Here is a 19879-nt window from a genome sequence, read left to right on the forward strand (position 1 = left end):
AATGCAACACGGTCCAATCAAATAACATTCTCTGAGCCTGTTTCTTTAGCTGTGAAAGAAGAATAACATACCCATCTAAAAAGGCAGCTTATTGTATTTGATTGGTCTTTTATTTTCTATGAAACTGTGTTTAACACAGTAATTATTTTCATTTGTGTACTACATTTGTGTTGTGTTTTTGGTTTTAGTTTTGTTTTTGAAATGGAGTCTTTTTTTTAGTGGTTTTTTGTTTTGTTTTGTTTTTTAGATGGAGTCTTTCTAATGTCACCCAGGCTAGAGTGCAGTGGCGTGATCTCTGCTCACTGCAACCTCCACCTCCCAGGTTCAAGTGGTTCTCCTGCCTCAGCCTCCTGAGAAGCTGGGATTACAGGTGCCCACCACCATGCCCAGCTAATTTTTTAAATATATTTTTAGTAGAGATGGGGTTACAACACGTTGCCCAGGCTGGTCTCAAACTACTGACGTCAAGTGATCCACCCGCCTTGGCTTCCCAAAGTGCTGGGATTATAGGCATGAGCCACCACGCCTGGCTTGTTTTAAAATAAGGGTTTCTTGGCTAGGCATGGTGGCTCACACCTGTAATCCCAGCACTTTGGGAGGCCAAGGTCAGTGGATCACCTGAGGTCAGGAGTTCAAGACCAGCCTGACCAATATGGAGAAACCCTGTCTCAACTGAAAATACAAAATTAGCCAGGCGTGGTGGTGCATGCCTGTAATCCCAGCTACTCAGGAGGCTGAGGAAGGAGAATTGCTTGAACCCAGGGGGCAGAGATTGCAGTGAGCTGAGATCGCACCATTGCACTCCAGCCTGGGCAACGAGCAAAACTCTGTCTCAAAATAAAAAAAAGATTTCTTAAAATGATATTTTCAGTATTTTATAGATGATGTGTAAGCAGCAATCTTAATAGGATGTTACCCGACACTTTGTGAGACTGGCAGCTGATTTTATCCAGATGTCTCTAATTCTTTTTTCTTTTTCTTTTTCTTTTTCTGTTTTTTTTTTTTTTTTTTTTTTTTTGACAGAGCCTTGCTCTGTCCCCCATGCTGGAGTGCAGTGGCACGATCTCGGCTCACTGCAACCTCCACCTCCCGGGTTCAAGCGATTCTCCTGCCTCAGGCTCCTGAGTAGCTGGGATTACAGGCACGTGCCACCATGCCCACCTAATTTTTTGTATTTTTGGTACAGACAGCATTTCACCATGTTGGCCAGGCTGGTCTCGAACTCCTGACCTTAGGTGATCTGCCTGCCTCGGCTTCCCAAAGTGTTAGGATTACAGGCGTCAGCCACTGTGCCTGGCCCAGATGTCTCTAATTCTAACATGAGATGTATTGCAGGATCATAGCAGAGTGAGTTGCTGATGTATCCAGAAGGAAATGAGCATGGAACTCTCACGACAGCTGTCCTGAGAAGTGTGTGTGTGCTGTGCTTGAATATCACTGCTCATTTATACACAGGCTTTCTGGTGACTGAGTTAACAGTATCTGTTTCATAAATAATGTAGCCCTCTTTCTTTCTTTCTTTCTCTCTCTCTCTTTTTTTTTTTTTTTTTGAGACAGGGTCTTGCTCTGCTACCCAGGCTAGAGTGCAGTGGTGCAGTCTCAGCTCACCGCAACTTCAGCCTCCTGGGTTCGAGCGATTCTCCTGCCTCAGACTCCCAAGTAGCTGGGATTACAGGCATGCGCCACCACGCCTGGCTAATTTTTTCTTTTTTTCTTTTTTGAGATGGAGTTTCGCTGTTTTTGCCCAGGCTGGAGTGCAATGGCACAATCTCTGCTCACCACAATCTTTGCCTTTTGGGTTCAAGGGATTCTCCTGCCTCAGCCTCCCAAGTAGCTGGGATTACAGGCATGTGCCACCACACCCGGCTAATGTTGTAGTTTTAGTAGAGACGGGGTTTCCCTATGTTGGTTAGGCTGGTCTCAAACTCCTGACCTCAGGTGATCTACCCGCCTCTGCCTCTCAAAGTGCTGGGATCACAGGCATGAGCCATCACTCCTGGCCTAATTTTTGTATTTTTAGTAGAGAGAGGTTTCACTCTGTTGGCCAGGCTGGTCTCGAATTCCTGACCTCAAGTTATCTGCCTGCCTCGGCCTCCCAAACTGTTGGAATTACAGGCGTGAACCACCATGCCTGGCCAGCTCTATTTATTTAAGCCTACATGTTTTGCACTTGTTAAAAGTATTTGAACATACAATTACTCAGCTTCCCTTGTTTACGCGTGAATTTTGCATAATGTTAAATATTTTTTCCAATCTAAGCTTTATTTTATCCCGTTTCTTCTATATTTGTATAACTTTGGGTGGCTATCTTCATTGGAAGTTTTTTCTCAAAAGCCTTAAGATAGAACATAGTTCTTGGCAGCAATTTGAAAGTTATTTGAGAAGGGGAGACTTACAATGATGATTCAAATGAAGGAAACTAAAAAGTAATGAAGCAAGGCAGAGGAAAAAGCAGTACTCACTTGAGCACATCCCAAAAGAATAACATTTCAAATGTAACTAGAAAAAAGTATGCTGAAGTTCGCAATACAGAAATAATTATTAATAAGATAGCTTTAAAGCCCTGCTCAGCTTTTGAATGTTGGGAATTGACCGAGAGGTGGCTGTAACCTAAGATGGTTCCTTCAGTAATGACCATTTTTTCTTTTTCAAGATGATGATTATTCCCCACCTTCTAAGAGACAAAGACCAACGAGCCACCACAGCCACCAGTCCCAGAACCCGCCAATGCTGGGGAACGGAAAATGAGGGAGTTCAACTCTGGTAAGTTCTCAGCGAAATCCATGACCTTTTCCTTTATCTTCTGGACTCTCAAGGTGACTGATGAAAGTTACCACATGCTCTGCAGGGGGAAATGGTTTAGCATGTGTTACTACATCTTAATCACATCTTTGTAAAGCCAGGAGCATTTTACAAGTCACGTTACAGACATTGTTTAAACATAGTCTGTATTTACCAAAGTATAGGACATTGTATCATCTCATATTAATTAGTTAGTTGGCTCAAAATTAGTGCTAATGACTTAGTAATTCAGTGATTTCTGTTAGCTTTAAAACCTTTATTTCAGAACTATTTCACCTCTTGGTTTTCATTTTTGCTGTGTGTCACTGCCTGCCGGCTGCTAATTTATTAACTCCCAGTGAATCATGTGTCCTGTGAAGGGACTGAATATTAGTGGCAATTTTATGTTGATGATTTGTATTTTGAATAAATAGTTTGAATACATAGAACATTAAGCTTGTATACATTTTGAAAATAGTATTTTAATATTCTACTGTGTCATAGTTACAATGATTGGATATATATTGAATTTATATGTACTTTAAGTCGTTATATGTTTATGGTCTTTAGCATTCTAACGTGCAATTGTATATCTGTTAAAGTCTTTTTTTTTGTCAAGATTAGACTGATTTATTGAGGCATCTGTTTGATGCCACATTAAGTGGCCCAGGCTTTGTGTAGGGGTTGAGGTTAAAGCAGGAAGAAGGGTGGTGAGAGGCGGGGTACCAGGATTAGGTTGGAATACCTGGGGGTGCTCTGAGGCTCCCCAAGTTTCCCTGGTCTTGGCCGGCTGTGCTGCTGGCCTGGGCATCTGATGGGCCTGCAAGGGTGGTCCAGGGGCTAGGGCAGGGACTTTGGAGTCACGCCGTTGGCTTTGAATCCAGACTCCTACACTTGGTAGCTGTGAACTCTCCATGCCTCAGGGACCTGCAGAACTGAGCTCTGTCTGAGCCAGGTTCCATCCAGGCACTGCGCATCCATCCAGAGGGGCACTGCCTCAGGTTGCTCGCTATTCACTGCCTTCTCAAGCAGACCCTTGTCTCCTTCTAGGCCCTCACAATCCGGTGGAGGAGACGAAACTCATCTGCCTCTGTCCCTCTGGGCACGCCTCATGCCAGGTGCATCTGTGGACGGGGGCCATGCTCCTGGGCTTCCAAAGTTGGAGAAAGCTGCCAGGCTCAGGTGGGTACATCACAGCAGCTGCTGCTGTCTGAACACAGTGACAAATAGAACACTCTGGGCCTGGAGCCCTGGTCTGGGGCATTGGGCAAGGCTGTTGCACTTCTCTGATCCCATTTCCCCATCTGGAAAGTGCGCTGATTGTATCTCCCTGTGGGCACTGAGGGCTCAGTGTTAGTTTGAGAGCCAGCATCTGGAGTTTGGGCTGTAATTCCCCGTCAGCCCCATAGCTGCGGGGAACCAGGGACTTTGTTGGGATTACTCTAGGCATCAGTTTAGCTTCCTGCCCCTGGCTTGGGCTCAGCACCTGAAGTAGTCTAGGGGGTAGGTGGTCCTGGGGGGGGCTGGGGCTTTTACCCAGACTGAGGTCACACCCAGAGCCAGAAGTCTTGGTGCCTGCTCTGGGCAAAGGTGCCAGCCTGTGCGACAAGAGCGAAACTCCGTCTCCAAAACAAAAACAAAAAAGCTTGCATCATTTCAAGGGGCTCACACCTCCCTAAGGGCCTGGTAATTGGCTGGCTCTGGCCTGCATCTGGCCCCGAGGGTATAGGTAACACCCCACCTTACCTGGTTTCTTCCTGCCAGGGCCAATCTTCAGACCTCAGGACTTTGCATCCTATCCCACCTCCCCTCTGGCCAGCCTTGAGCCCTTGTGGGTCCAGCACTTTTTCCAGGCTGTCTCCTGGTTGTCCTTCTGCCTCCAGGCCTGGCTCATGCTGCTCCCCCTCCCACTCTCCAAGACCCACAAGGACCACTCCACACCCAGCTCAGCCCCATCCCCTCAGATAGTCCTTTCTCTTTCCTCAGGTGGCCAGGTGCATATCTTGGTGTGAGGACCTTCACTGTATCTGGGAATGCCTACTGGTTACCTCGGTAACAGAGAACAAGGCATTTACCTGATATGAGTGTCTTGGTTCACTGTCTACATGGCTAGGGAGGGAATCAATAATAGGCTTTTCACTTGCTGCTAGGGCCAGTTCTCCTGGCCCCATGGCTCTAGGGACGGAGGACGCTGCAGGAGATGCACCGCTCACTTCCCAGCTGAGGACTGTGGGTCATCTCAGGGCGATTTCACAGTCCCCACATGCCCCACCCCCTCAGCTCTGCAAATACCAAGCAGTGCAGCCTGCCTAGGGAATGGTGGGCTCGGGAGTGCCCAGGTAGTGCCCAGAGTGCCGTTGGCAGGCCCCTCACCTAGCTGCTTCCACAGCTCTGTAGCAAGAGTTCTAACGTTTTTTGACCGTGAAGCCTGCTGAGAATAAGAGCTGTGGACTGTTTTCCCAGAAAGGCATGTACATGCTCTCCACACAAAACCTTTCATCGTGGCCAAGCACAGTGGCTCATGTAATCCCAGAACTTTGGGAGGCGGAGCCAGTCGGATCACCTGAGGTCAGGAGTTCAAGACCAGCCTGCCCAACATGGCGAAACCCTGTCTCTACTAAAAATACAAAAAATTAGCCAGGCGTGGTGGCAGCCACCTGTAATCCCAGCTACTCCAGAGGCTGAGGCAGGAGAATCACTTGAACCTGGGAGGCGCAGGTTGTAGTGTGGTGAGATCACGCCACTGCACTCCAGCCTGGGCGACAGGAGCGAAACTCTGTCTCAAAAAACAAAACAAAACAAAAACTTTCATCCTTTCGGGGGGCTAACACCTCCCTAAGGGCCCAGTAATTAAACACTTTGGGCCTGAGGGTGAGAAACTTTGTCTCAGTTCTTCCCCGAGTGATCAGCCCAGGGGTAAGGAAGGAGAAGCCAGAAAGCAGGACCCATGAGAAGGGCCCCCTCCTGGAGTTTGAGGCCCACTCCCTCTTGCCCCTGCCTCTCCTCTGCCCAGGACTCCTCCCTGCTCTGCCCCACTCCTGGGGCCATAACCATGGGGAGCTGTGGTTTTCTACAGGCCCCTGGGCACAAAGTGGGCAGGCTCACCTGGAGGCGATCAGAGTAACATGGCAGGAAGTGAGGGGGAAAGCCGCCCTGGAACTGTGCCTCTCTGCCCCCTGACGTCACTGGCGTGCACTCCTCCCTCCCCTCACTCAGGCAGTGGCATGAGTTCCATGTGAGCGCTGTCCTGCTCCCTCTGCTGCGTCTTTTTTTCCTTGGGGCTGCCATAACACTTTCCCTTCCCCAGCCCTGCCAACCTGGTGGGACATTGGGCTTCCCTCTCACAGGGTCCTGGGGACAGGCCCATCCTTTATCATACCAACAGAGAGACCATTTTTTTCTTCAGGACCTGGGGAGCAGCCAGGTTCCATGAGTTAAATGCAGATCTGAACCAAGCTGGGATTGGGGTACACACTCTCCTCTACTGAAAAGTAGCTAGGGATTCCAACTAGGTGAGAAGGAGAGTGGGGCAGAGCCAGACCAGACAAGGACTGATCACCTGGAAGAAGCCTGCCATCAAAGGTCTTGGCAAATGCTGGGTGCAGTGGCTCACTCCTGTAATACCAGCACTTTGCGGGGCTGAGACAGGTGGACTACTTGAGGCAAGGAGTTCGAGTCCAGCCTGGGCAACATGGCAAAACCACATCTCTACTAGAAATACAAAAATTAGCTAGGCATGCTACACTCCTGTAATCCCAGCTACTCAGGAGACTGAGGCAGGAGAATCACTTGAACTGGGGAGGCAGAGGTCGAAGTGAGCCGAGATTGTGGCCCTGCACTCCAGTCTGGGAGACAGAGTGAAACTGGCCTCAAAAAAAAAAAAAAAGAATATGGCCTTGGCAGAGAGGGGCCAGCCCAGCAGTGCCTTCCCTTGGGTTTCTCCTGGGTAGGCCTCTGCCATGAGGAGGTGCTTCCTTCTGCCTGTCCATGGCCCACAGCAATGGAATGTCTGCTTCTGGGGGTTGGGTGGGAGACTGCTGGCAGAACTGGAAACCTTCAGTTGGGGTTTTTTTGTTTTGTTTTGTTTTTGAGATGTAGCATCGCTTTGTCACCCAGGCTGGAGTGCAGTGGTGGAATCTCAGTTCACTGCAACCTTCGCCCCCCTGGGTTCAAACAATTCTCCTGTCTCAGCCTCCTGAGTAGCTGAGATTACAGGCATGTGCCACCATGCCTGGCTAGTTTTTGTATTTTTTGTATAGATGGCATTTCACCATGTTGGCTGGGCTGGTCTCGAACTCCTGACCTCAAGTGATCCACCCACCTCGGCCTCCCAAAGTGCTGGGATTACAGGCATGAGCCACTGAGCCCAGCCCCTTCAGGGGGGTTTTGAGGCTTCACTACAATACTAGTTTCCTGTGGCTGCTGCAACAAATTACCACACACTTAGTGACTTAAAACAACCAAAATGTATTCCCTTACAGGTCTGAAGGCCAGAATTCTACAGTAAGTCCTACTGAGTCAAGGTGAGAGCAGGGTCGGTGGCTTCTGAGGCTCTGCGGGAGAATCTGTTTCCTGGCCGTAGAGGTGGCCTGCACTCCTCAGCTTGTGCTGCCCATCTCGAATGACTGGAGTTTCCTGCTTCTGTCACTACACCTCCCACCCTCTCCATCACCTGCTCTGCTCTTATAAGGATCCGAGTGAGTACATCAACCCCAAAAGCCAAAGGCCCTTAACTTCATTATATCTGCAAAGCCCCTTTTGCCATATAAGGTCATGTTCACCAGTTCCCGGGATTAGGATATGGGCATCTTGGGGGCATCAGCCTGCTACAGCTAGGCTGCAAAACTGTTACACCCTCCTGGTGTTTCAATGATTGGGAGAAAAAGGGTTGGCATTTTTTGCTTAGGGGTCCCTCTTAAACTTGTATCTGTAAGGTCGGGGGTCCCTCTTAACCTTGTGTTTTTGTTTTTGTTTTTTTGAGGTGGAGTCTTGCTCTGTCATCCAGGCTGGCAGTGGCGTGATCTTGGCTCACTGCAATGTCTGCCTCCTGGGTTCAGGTGATTCTCCTGCCTCAGCCTCCTGAGTAGCTGGGACTACAGGCACCCGCCACCATGCCCTGCTGTTTTGTATTTTTGGTAGGGACGGGGTGGGGGTGGGGCTAGGGAGGGGGGTTTTGGCTATGTTGCCCTGAGCTCAAAGCGATCCGCCTGCCTCTGCTGCCAAAGTGCTGGGATTACAGGCCTGCACCACTGCACCCGGCTGCTGTAAAGTCTTATTTCACACAGCTGAGACATGTTCTAGGAAGTTTGCTAAAAGACCCCTGGAGACCGCCTCATTGTGACCTCCCTGTTATTGTGTTTAATTTGATTGAACTTTTCTGCCCTCCTGCTTTTCAGCTTCTCTAATAGTCTCCCATTAAACCAATTCTAAGAACCACCAAAAAGGGGAAATTTTTTCTTGAAAGCAGTAAAATGATATGGACTGTTAGAATGTAAAATATATGAAATCAGTCATTATACGTTAGTGCTGCTCTGACATAGGGACGTATTATTGAGAAGCAACTTTTGCTTGATTTTCAGAGAAATGGAATCGTCGTATCGCTGATCTACGTAAACAAACTGAAGAATTGTCTGAAAGAAAATATGGTATGTCTAAACTGGAAAAGTCCTGTAATCTTATGTTCATGGGCGTTTACACAGTGGAGTTACTGTTCATCATGTGGGTACCGTGGACAAGCCCAGGGCTGCCGGCGAGTCATGCCATCCTTACACATTTCTCCTTGTAAGGTACTTTGTTTCTAGACTGCTGCAAAGCTGAGGAAAAGTTGTATTTCTTTAGTTATTAGTTAGCATTTCTTTTAAACTTTCAGTATGGAGATTGGAAATTTATTTACATATTTATTGCAAAGCCCTAGATCTTAGGGATTTCATTGAATTATTTATTTATTTTTTTTGAGACAGAGCCTCACTCTGTCGCCCAGGCTGGAGCGCAGTGGCACGATCTCGGCTCACTGCAACCTCCGCCTCCCGGGTTCAAGCAGTTCTCTGCCTCAGCCTCCCGAGCAGCTAGGATTACAGGCACCAGCCACCACGCCTGGCTGATTTTTGTATCTTTAGTAGAGACGGGGTTTCATGATCTTGGCTAGGCTGGTCTTGAACTGCTGACCTCCTGATCCACTCACCTCAGCCTCCCAAAGTGCTGGGATTACAGGTGTGAGCCGCCATGCCTGGCCAAATATTTTTTTTTAAATGAATTGTTTCTCTTAGTCTGCTTTGTTAAATTTGGAATTCATCTGGGTGCGGTGGCTCACACCTGTAATCCCAGCACTTTGGGAGGCCAAGGCAGGCAGATATCTAGGTCGGGAGTTCGAGACCAGCCTGACCAACATGGAGAAACCCCGTCTCTACTAAAAATACAAAATTAGACGGGTGTGGTGGCGCATGTCTGTAATCCCAGCTATTCGGGAGGCCAAGGCAGGAGAATCGCTTGAACCCAGGAGGCAGAGGTTGCGGTGAGCCGAGGTTGCACCATTGCACTCTAGCCTGGGCAAAAAGAGCAAAACTCCATCTCAAAATAAATAAATAAATAAAATGTTCAGTACTCACCAAGGTGCCCCTATTGTCTCTACTTTTATCTTGATGCATCACTGAATTGATGTTAGATTTCAAATTCATCATTGCCCTGATACTGTTCTATCCTGAAGCCACCTTTATATAGTGATGAAAGAAATTAGCGATTTGTTATTATCCTCTCTCTGTTGGTATACATCAAATGCTCACCTAAAAAGAGGAACAACCAGTGGAAAACATGATGTTTTTATTTGGGTGACTATTTACTTGTAACCTACTAGCAAACTATAAAATTGTATGATATGCAGAATTTCAACTGAATTGCTTTAAGTGAACATTTAAACATGATAAACAATATTGATGGTATTTATGTTAATGTACTTAAAATGAACATTTTTCTTCATTATGAGTAATATAACCTACTCCTCAATGAAAACCTAGCACTAAATTTGCTAATGAATTCAATAACATTTCTATAATATTTTTAGTTACATGCTTAAGGTTCTCTTAGTGTTTCTCCCACTTTTTAATAGCTTATGCCTTTTTCACCTTTGGTTTTTTTTTGGTTCATTTTAAAGCAAAAATCTCACAACATGTGATATCTGGAAACACTGTAACCTAGTGGTAAGACCATAGGCCCTGGGGACACAGGCTGGCCATGTCTCTTCTCCTGTCTGAGCTTTAGTATCCTCTTTTGTGGTCATGAGAACTGAAGATCTGTCCCAAAGATTTGATAAGATAGTAAAGTGCTTCACATAATACCAGACATATAAATACACAGTAAATGCTTCCTCCTTATATTTTTATTGATTGATTGATTGAGACAGAATCTTGCTCTCTTGCCCAGGCTGGAATGCAGTGGCGTGATAATGGTTTCTGCAACCTCCACCTCCTGGGTTCAGGCAATTCTCCTGCCTCAGCCTCTCAAGTAGCTGGGATTACAGGTGCCTGCCACCATGCCCAGCTAATTATTGTACTTTTAGTACAGACGTGGTTTTACCATGTTGGCCAGGCTGGTCTCGAACTCCTGACCTCATGATCTGCCTGCCTCAGCCTCCCAAACTGCTGGGATTACAGGTGTGAGCCACTGTGCCCAGCCTGTCTTTTCTCTTCACACCCGCAGTTCATGAAGAAATATTAAATATGTACTAGTGAATATTAAGTATTTATTCTCACTTTTCAGACATGAACTTATGAATTCAACAGGTGAAGATTTACAACTTGATAAATCAGCTTTGTGAGGTACGTCTTCAGTCTTAAGTCAGATTAGAAGATTATGTGAGGTAATTAACACAACATTGATTTAATGGTAGCTTCCACATGAAATAGTATGCCTCTAAGTATTAATTATGTCCTAGGACATAATTCTCCTAGGACAGGAGAATTCATGTTGTCAAAATTCTCATACTCTCTAGAACAATAAACTCATTTTCTTTTTATTAGTAAATATTGCATTTATGGGTAGACAAAACTGAACGAACAATATTTGTTCTACTTTTGAGATGCAAGATTCATCTGGCATAATGCATTGAACAGGTTATTATTGAAGTCTACACCAGTCAACTGAATAAGCATTCATCAAATGTCCATGATATGCAGGACATAAGTTTTCTTTTAGAGTATGGAACCATGCATATTATCTTTTAATTAGATGATTTAGTTAGATATGTTTTTAAAGAACTAGAAATATAATTGATTTTCTTGTTTTGGCTCTGGAGTGGAGTGGGGATGAAACAGAATGGATTCACACTGTTTAGATTTACTAAAATGGAAGGATTGCAGCAAGATCATATCCCTAGTCTCCCCATAGCAAATGTCACCTGCTAGCTGTTTTTTTTTTTTTTTTGGAGGTTGAAGTTTTGTTCTGTCGCCCACGCTGGAGTGCAGTGGTATGATCTCAGCTCATGGCAAGCTCACCTCCTGGGTTCAAGCAATTCTCCCTGCCTCAGCCTCCTAAGTAGCTGGGATTACAGGCCTCTGCCACCACGCCTGCCTAATTTTTGTATTTGTAGTGGAGTTGGGGTTTCACCATGTTGGCCAGGCTGGCCTTGAACTCCTGACTTCAGGAGATTCACCCGCCTCAGCCTCCCAAAGTGCTTGGGATTATGGGTGTGTCACTGCACTTGGATTTAATGGGATATTTCACTACAGACTTTGGTAAACAGAATATTAGCATTTTTGGTGTTCTTTTTATTTTACTCATACTATTTTTCTTTGGACTCAATCACAATAACAGAATTAAAGATCAAAGTGTAAAAGTTAAAGACCAGTACAGATTCAATAATTATTCTTTTCTACATACTGTGTTTAAATGATATCCCTTTTTCTTTTTGTTCTTATAGCTCGAGCTGTAAAAGCCAAAGGTCCGGTGATGATCCCATACCCTTTCTTCCAGTCTCATGTTGAAGATTTTTATGTAGAAGGCCTTCCCAAAGGAATTTTTTTTTTTTTTTTTGAGATGGAGTTTTCACTCTTATCGCCCAGGCTGGGGTGCAATGGCGCAACCTTGCTGGTCACTGCAACCTCTGCCTCCTGGGTTCAAGAAATTCTCCTGCCTTAGCCTCCCAAGTCGCTGGGATTACAGGTGCCCACCACCACACCAGGCTAATTTTTGTATTTTTAGTGGAGATGGGGTTTCACCATGTTGGCGGGGCCAGTCTCGAACTCCTGACATCAAGTGATCTTCCCGCCTCGACTCCTGACATCAAGTGATCTTCCCACCTCGGCCTCCCAGAGTGCTGAGATTACAGACGTGAACCCATGTCTGGCCAGGAATTTTGTTTTTTAGGAAGGCTTTCTACTAATGGAATTCCTGGCCTTGAGAGGATGTTACTTTCGAAGAAAAGGATTTTTTTGTTATTAAAAGGTAAGATTCCTGGATTCTTATTGGACTGTTATGAGTAATCCATCTTTAGTCATTCACCACTAGGGTTGTATTTAATTAAGTCTGAGTTATTTTATGGTGGTTTTGTTTTGTTTTGTTTTGTTTTTACCGAATTTTTTTCTCATTGCCGTGCTTGAGGGCAATGATGTGATCTCAGGTCACCACATTCTCTGCCTTCCAGGTTCAAGCAATTCTCCTGCCTCAGCCTCCTGAGTAGCTGTATTTACAGGCATGCGCCACCATGCCTGGCTAATTTTTTGTATTTTTAGTAGAGATGGTGTTTCATCATGTTGACCAGGCTGGTCTAGAACTCCTGACCTTGGGTGATCCACCCGCCTCGGCCTCCCAAAGTTCTGGGATTACAGGCATGAGCCACTGCGCCCAGCCTGGGCCTGCTTCTTTCTCTTTTTTTTTTTCATTAGCAGCTTAAAATTGGTGCCTTATTCAGACACAAGCAAAAGGACATTAGCCCAGCTTTGGAAATAGGTGAGAGCCCATCTATGATTTTCCTAGTTTCTCCTCCCCCTTTGCTTTTTGCTCTCTTGTTAGTATATTAATTGTTTTCACTCTCTGAATCTTTTTTCCCCATTTCGTTGGCAGACATTTTTACTTGTCTTGGAAGAGTAGGTGAAGAGCTGTTTTTAGGACTCTTTGAAAGGGTACAGTGTGGGTGACAGTCTTGGCTAATGGTAACATCCAGGGAGCTGGGGTCAGCGTGAGCTGGAATCAGTTCAAATTAGCAAAGCACTGGCACTCAGTGGCAGGAATACAAGTGACTGCAAAGTGTTAAACACATCTGGAAAGGGATACTGACATCATCCTCAGAATCTGTGGGGAGTTCACATAGCCAGTTAAGACCCATTCCTCTTTGACCCTATAAAGATTCTTTAAAGAATAATACCCTTAGTGGTTTTCTAGCCAGCTTGCCTGTTCATTTATCTTTGAGGACGACATGCCTTGTGGAGCTCCACAGGCCCCAGAGGGGTATGGATTCTGCATTTAAAAGTGCTGAAGCTGAGAGACTGGGTCTTGGTGGACCCCGAGAGTTCTGTTTCTCCTCTACTCATTGTTCCTTTTTTTCCCAACAGCTGGCATTGCTGTTTAAATGGGTTGTTCTTTGCTTTTTTAAGTTGTTTCATAGTGGTGTGTCAGGATTTGGGTTTTCTTAATACTTTCCAAGCTGGTGACTTGAGTGGTGGTTAGGGAGGAAATGTTTTAGGGCTGTTCTGGAGCTATTGAGGTCAGGTGTCTAGATACTCCCAGCTTGTCTGTTGAGGAGAATGCTGTTCTCATTGTGCTGCCTTTGGTGGTGCTGTGTGTGGCTCTTTAGATGTGGGTGGAGGTGAGCTGGGGGAGTTAATGAGATCTTTTTTAGGTGCTTTTGATAAAGTAGCCTGCACTACAGGATTCACTGTGACTTTTTTCCTTAACCTATGCATTTCTCTCTGCTAGCTTTTGCTGTCTTTCTCATGCCTTTGATTTTCTCAGCTCCTCTTAGTTGAATTAACCTAAGTGCTCTGCTATGGTTTAAATGTGTCCCCCAAAGTTTATGTGCTGGAAACTCAATCCTCAATGCAACAGTTGGGATGTGGGGCCTAATAAAATAGCCTTCACGAATGAGTTAATGTTGTTATTGTGGTAATAGATTAGTAATCACAGAGTGGGCTTATTATAAAACAGAGTTCAGCCCCTTTTGCCCTCTTGCTTTCTTGCACTCTCTTTTCCTTCTGCCTTCTGTCTTCTATAGTGGGATGATGCAGCAAGAAGACCCTTACCAGATGCAGGCCCCTCAACCTTGGACTTCCTAACATCCAGAACTGTTAAGAAATAAAATTTATTCCTTTCCTTTCCTTTTCTTCCTCCTTTCCCTTCTCCTCCCTTTTCTTCCCTTCTCCTCCCTCCCTCTCTCTCTCCCTCCCTCCCTCCTTCCCTCCCTTCCTCCTTCCCTTTCTCTCTTTCCCTTCCTTCCTTTCCTTCTTTCCCTTCCTTCCTTTCCTTCCCTCCTTCCCTTTTTCCCTCCTTCCCTCCTTCCTTCCTTTTTTCTTTCCTTCCTTTTTTCCTTTTTATAAATTATGCAGTCTGTGGTATTTTATAGAAGCATGAAATGGACAAAGACTCCATTTTCAAGAGCAAGCACTTTTGTAGTTTCTGAGTGAATTATGACTGCAAAGGAAGTTCTATAGGTAGCCTCAGATCCACTACCTAGGAAGCATGCTACCAAGCAGACCTAGGATCTAGGATTTGATCAAGTGCTGGGCAACATGATACCTCTGCAATTTAGCACTTCCCTATATACCTCCAGTTGGCTCAGCCCATTAGGGCTAAAACTACCCCTCATATCCTGGTGTCTCTTGTAGGCAGAAGCTTTGCCTAAACCCTAAGCTGCTTGGCTCACATTCTGTTTTGTGGTTTTTTTGTAGGGGGTTCAAATATACACAAAAGAAATATGTTGAACCTCCATGCACCCAACCCGCAGATTAAGCAGTTACCTCCATTTTTCCAGATTTGTTTCGTCTGCTTCAATCTCCCTAAAAATTTATGTTTGTACAGGAAAGACTGAATAAATAGCTAATTCTCCACCCTACCTCTCATCTTAAGTCACTTTTCAGAGTAGTAAGTTAGTGACCTTCCCTCTAATGACCAGTAGTTTTTTTTTCTGAATACCATTATGAACTCATAGATTATTGTTTGCATTTTATGTATTTCAGGCCATTGCAGTCTTTATTGTTTTGGATGCTTACATTGTCTTATCTAGGTTAATAATTATGTCTTCAAGTTGAATTTCATGTCTTTTTGATGTGATCCTGTTGGACTTTGATGGCTTCCTTGCTTTCTGGCAAAAAAGATGTTCCAGGATCAATATACTGCACCATACATGGAGTCAGCCATTTCTCTAGGGAACCTTGATTCCTTTTAGTAGAGAACACAGTTTGAGGTCTTGGACTGAATGACATTTGTGAACCTCCTCTCCTGAGACTACAGCCTGCATCCTTGCATATAGCCCATTTGGAGCTCTTGCTGGGCACCAACAGATCTCCTAAAACTGCTATATAGTTCTGCCTCACTCTTACAAAGATTCATCTCTTGAGAGTTTTGTGCTCTACCCCCAGATGTGGTCTTTCTGGTTCTGAAGCTTTTGCTTCAGTCACCCTGAATTTTGCCAGCCCTATGCATGCTATACCTTGGATTGCCAACTTGCCCTCACTGAAGCCAGTTTCTCTGGTTAGAATAGTTGCCCAAACCCATGTCTAATACTCTAGTAAACAAGGTTCTACCTAAGTTCATCAGCCTCCCTAAGTTCTGGAATTACAGGCTGCCACCATGCCTGGCCTTCACCAACATTTGCCATTATCTGTTTTTTTTCTTCCTTTATACCTTAAAGCAGTATAAGAACAAGTGTCTTCAATTATAGGAAACAGTATAATCCCAGGGCATTGAGAGGCTAAGACAGGAAGATGTCTAGATGCCAGGAGTTTTTTTTTGGTTGTTGTTGTTTTGTTTTTGTTATTGTTGTTGTTGTTTTTGACAGAGTCTTGCTCTGTCACCCAGGGTGGAGTGCAGTGATGGGGTCCACTGCAACCTCCACCTCCCAGGTTCAAGTGATTCTCCTGCCTCAGCCTCCCGAGTAGGTGAGACTACAGGTACATGCCACTACTGCCTAGCTAATTTTTGTATTTTTGATAGAGTCAGAGTTTCACCATGTTGGCCAGGCTGGTCTTGAACTCCAGACTTCAGGTGATTTGCCTGCCTTAGCTTCCCAAAGTGCTGGGATTACAAGCATGAGCCACCATGCCCAGCCTGATGCCAGGAGTTTTAGACTAGCCTGGGCAACATAGCAAGACCTTGTCTCTACAGAATATTTAAAAATTAGCCAAATGTGGTGGTGCCTGTGTATAGTCTCTCTCCCTCTCTCTCTCTTTTTTTTCTTTCTAACTTTTTGTGACATGGTCTGGCTCTGTCACCCAGGCTGAAGTGCAGTGGTGTGATCATGGCTCACTGCAGCCTGAAACTCCTGGGATCAAGTGATCAATCCTCCCACCTCATCCTACCAAGTAGTAGGGACCACAGGTGTATGCCACCCAGGTCTTGCTATGTTGTCCAGGCTGGTCTTGAGCTCCTGGCCTCAAGCAATCCTCTCACCTTGGCCCCCCACAGTGCAAGGATTACAGGTATGAGCCACCATGCCTGGCCCCTACCCTGCCTACTGAGAACCAAAAGAAGGACCCAAATTCTCCTTAGCTCAACTCGAGCCATTTCCTGATTGCTTCATCAGCAAGGAGCTGGTTATTGGGCTGTCCAGGCCTCCCAAGCAGCACAGAAATGAGGTGAAGGAGTTTTCCTGTTGCTCCACTCTGTAAGGAGTTGGAGGGTGATGTTTACTCGTTTGCAGAGAGAGATGCCTTGTAGGCACCTCAGGATGGAGAGGACCCTGATTCCAATGTCCTTTTTTTCTTCAGAAACAGGACCTTGCCCTGTCACTCAGGATGGAGTTCAGTGCTCCTATCATGGCTCATTATAGCCTCAAACTCCCAGGCTCAAGCAATCCTACCATGTCAGCCTTCCCGTAGCTGGGACTACAGGTAAGCATCGTGACACTCAGTGAATTTTGTTTTTATTTTGTTGTAGAGATGGGACCTCAGTATGTTGCCACGGCTGACCTTGAACTCCTGCACTCAAGGGATTTTCCTGCCCTGGCCTCCCAAAGTATTGGTATTACAGGCATGAGCCATTGTGCCCACCATCTCTGGTTCTTAACCTTCTGCCTCCCTCTTCCAGTTTTAAAGAATGCTTGTAATTACATGGGCTCTCCTAGATACTCCAGGATAATCTTGTTTTAAGGTCAGCTGATGAGCAACATTAATTTTATCTGCACTCTTAATTCCCCCTTCCTATGCAATTGTGCTGTGTAACATAGGACATGAGCAATTGGTGGTGGTGGGGGTTATTACTTTGGCCACCACAGTAACTATTTTATGCCAGGTACTCAGCTAAGCACTGGTGAATTAAGCATGAATAACACACACTCCCTAATCTCCATCCATTCATGGGAGGAGCACTTCACCTGCCATGCTCCTGAGAATCTCGGGAGTCAAAGAGGTCTTCTATGAGGAGGTGATGCCAAAGCGGACAAGTGACAGAGGAGTCGAAGCTAGCTAGGAAGAGAGTAGAGGTTTAAGGGGAAGCATATTATAAGCAGAGGATATTACCCACTTCAGAGACTCCCAGAGGAGAAAGAGTGTGTGTTCAAGGGGCAGATGAGGCTCAGTTGGACTCCATAGCAGATGAAATGGAGAGGGGCAAGCAGTGAGGCTGCCTTGCAAGGCAGGGCAGAGCAGGGGCTGTTAAGGAGTTTGGACTTAATCCCTGAGGCAAGGAGAAGTGATGTAAATGGGGGAGTAACATGATGAGATTCATGGATTAGAGACATGGCTCAGGCTGCTATAGAGAAGGCACCAGGGAGAGCAGATGGCTCAATGGGTGTGCAGGAGACCTCTCCCTGAGTTTAGGGAGAGGTTTTTAAAACAGAAGAAGTTTGAGTAATTTAAATGATGATGGGAAGGAGCTAAAAGTGGGGGATAGGTTAAAGATACAGGAGAGTGGGAGGAAGAACCGACAAGTGAGGTTCCAGAGAGGGCAGGAGAAGAGGAGATTCCCATAGGGGGATTAACACTTTCTTTTCTTTTTTCTTTCTAAGACAGGGTCTCACTCTGTCACCCAGGCTGGAGTGCAGTGGCACAATCTTGGCTCACTGTAGTGTAGACTTCCCAGGCTCAAGGGATTTCTCCCATCCCAGACTCCCAAGTAGCTGGAACTACGGGTGTGCACCATCAGCACACCTGGCTAATGTCTCTTTTTTTTGGTAGACACAGAGTCTCACTACTTAGCACTGATTGGTCTCCAACTCCTGGCCTCAAGCGATCCTCCTGCCTAGGCTTCCCAAATTGCTGGGATTACAGGCATGAGCCACAATGCCTGGCCTCTGCTAGTTCCGTATTCTGTAGAGTTGTCTTTACTTTGTGCTAGTGTGTCCCTCATTGTGCTGATCCTCTGTAAAAATTAATCTTTTTTTTTTTTTTTGAGATGGAGTTTCACTCTTGCTGCCCAGGCTGGAGTGCAATGGTGCTATCTCGGCTCAGCGCAACCTCCACCTGCCAGGTTCAAGCGATTCTCCTGCCTCAGCCTCCCGAGTAGTTGGGATTACAGGCATGTGCCACCATGCCCAGCTAATTTTGTATTTTTAGTAGAGATGGGGTTTCTCTATGCTGGCCAGGCTGGTCTCAAACTCCTGACCTCAGGTGATCTGTCTGCCTTGGCCTCCCAAAGTGCTGGGATTACAGGCATGAGCCATTTTGCCTGGCCAAAATTAATACTTTTTATATTAAATTTACATATATATACGTTTTTTCTTTTTGATACCAGGTCTCACACTGTCACCCAGGCTGGAGTACAGTGGCACAACCTCTGCTCACTGCAGCCTCCACCTGCCAGGCTCAAGCAATTCTCCTGCCTCAGCCTCCCGAGTAGCTGGGATTACAGGTAAGTGCCACCACACCCAGCTGATTTTTGTGTTTTTTTGTAGAGACGAGGTTTCACCGTGTTTCCCAGACTGTTCTCAAACTCCTGAGCTCAAAGCAGTCCACCCACCTTGGCCTCCCAGAGTGCTGGGATTACAGGTGTGAGCCATCTTTCTCATTCTAGTTTAAACTTTTGAGTGGTTTGTGTCTCCTGATTGGACTCCTACAAATACAGAATTGATGCTAGGAAGGGTACCAGGAGATAGACGCACACAGATGGGATTTGGGAATAGGTTTGGTTATCCAAGGAGCAGTGCTGAGCTCCTTGCTAATGGGATATGGGATGCTGGTGATTTCCAGGAAGTGAGCTCACAATGACTCAAGCTGCCACATACTGTTGATTGTGAAATGCCAGTTGAAGCATATGTCCTGCGAGCTTAGGGGTGCTACAAGTTGACCACTGCAGCAGTAAAGATGACTCTGAAGAATGGCGTGGGATGGATCCTTTCAAATGCACTTGAGCAGCGGTCTCCAACCACAGGGCCACAGAGCTGGAGGTGAGCAGCAGGCGAGTGAAGGGAAACTTCATCTGTATTTCTAGCCCCTCCCATCGCTTGCATGACCACCTGCGCTCCATGTCCTGTCAGATCAGCAGCAGCATTGGATTCTCATAGGAGCACAAACTCTGTTGTGAAGTGTGCATGTGAGGGATCTAGGTTGTGTACTCCTTATGAGAATCTAATGCCTGATATTCTGTTACTGTCTCCTATCACCCCAGATGGACAGTCTAGTTGCAGGAAAACAAGCTCAGAGATCCCACTGAGTCTACATTATAGTGAGTTGTAGAATCATTTCATTATATATTACTATGTAGTAATAATAGAAATAAAGTGCACAATATATGTAATGCACATGAATCATCCTGAAATTATTCCCTCACTCCCAGTCTGTGGAAAAATTGTCTTCCACACATTCACTCTGTTTTTTGGTAGAGGCAGGGTCTTAATATATTGCCTAGGCTGATCTCAAACTCCTGGCCTCAAGTAATATACCTCTCTCAGCCTCCCAAAGTGCTGAGATTACAGGCATAAGCCACCACCCTCAACCAAGACTTTCTTAAACCAAATAAA

General features: G+C 45.8%; 1 protein-coding gene across 1 annotated transcript in view; it reads left to right on the top strand.

The window, feature by feature from the left end:
* Window positions 1-19879, top strand: part of LOC115936298 (putative uncharacterized protein FLJ92257) — a 39644-nt gene that overhangs the window by 7011 nt on the left and 12754 nt on the right. Inside the window, exon 1 of the mRNA XM_063704854.1 lies at window positions 18930-19306. Within this exon, the coding sequence (XP_063560924.1) occupies window positions 19224-19306 (83 nt within the window). The 5' untranslated portion in view covers window positions 18930-19223. Of the gene's footprint in view, window positions 19307-19879 lie in introns of the transcript that reaches the window.

This window comes from Gorilla gorilla, chromosome 23 (assembly GCF_029281585.2).
Source record: "Gorilla gorilla gorilla isolate KB3781 chromosome 23, NHGRI_mGorGor1-v2.1_pri, whole genome shotgun sequence".
In the NCBI taxonomy this organism is placed as follows: domain Eukaryota; kingdom Metazoa; phylum Chordata; class Mammalia; order Primates; family Hominidae; genus Gorilla; species Gorilla gorilla.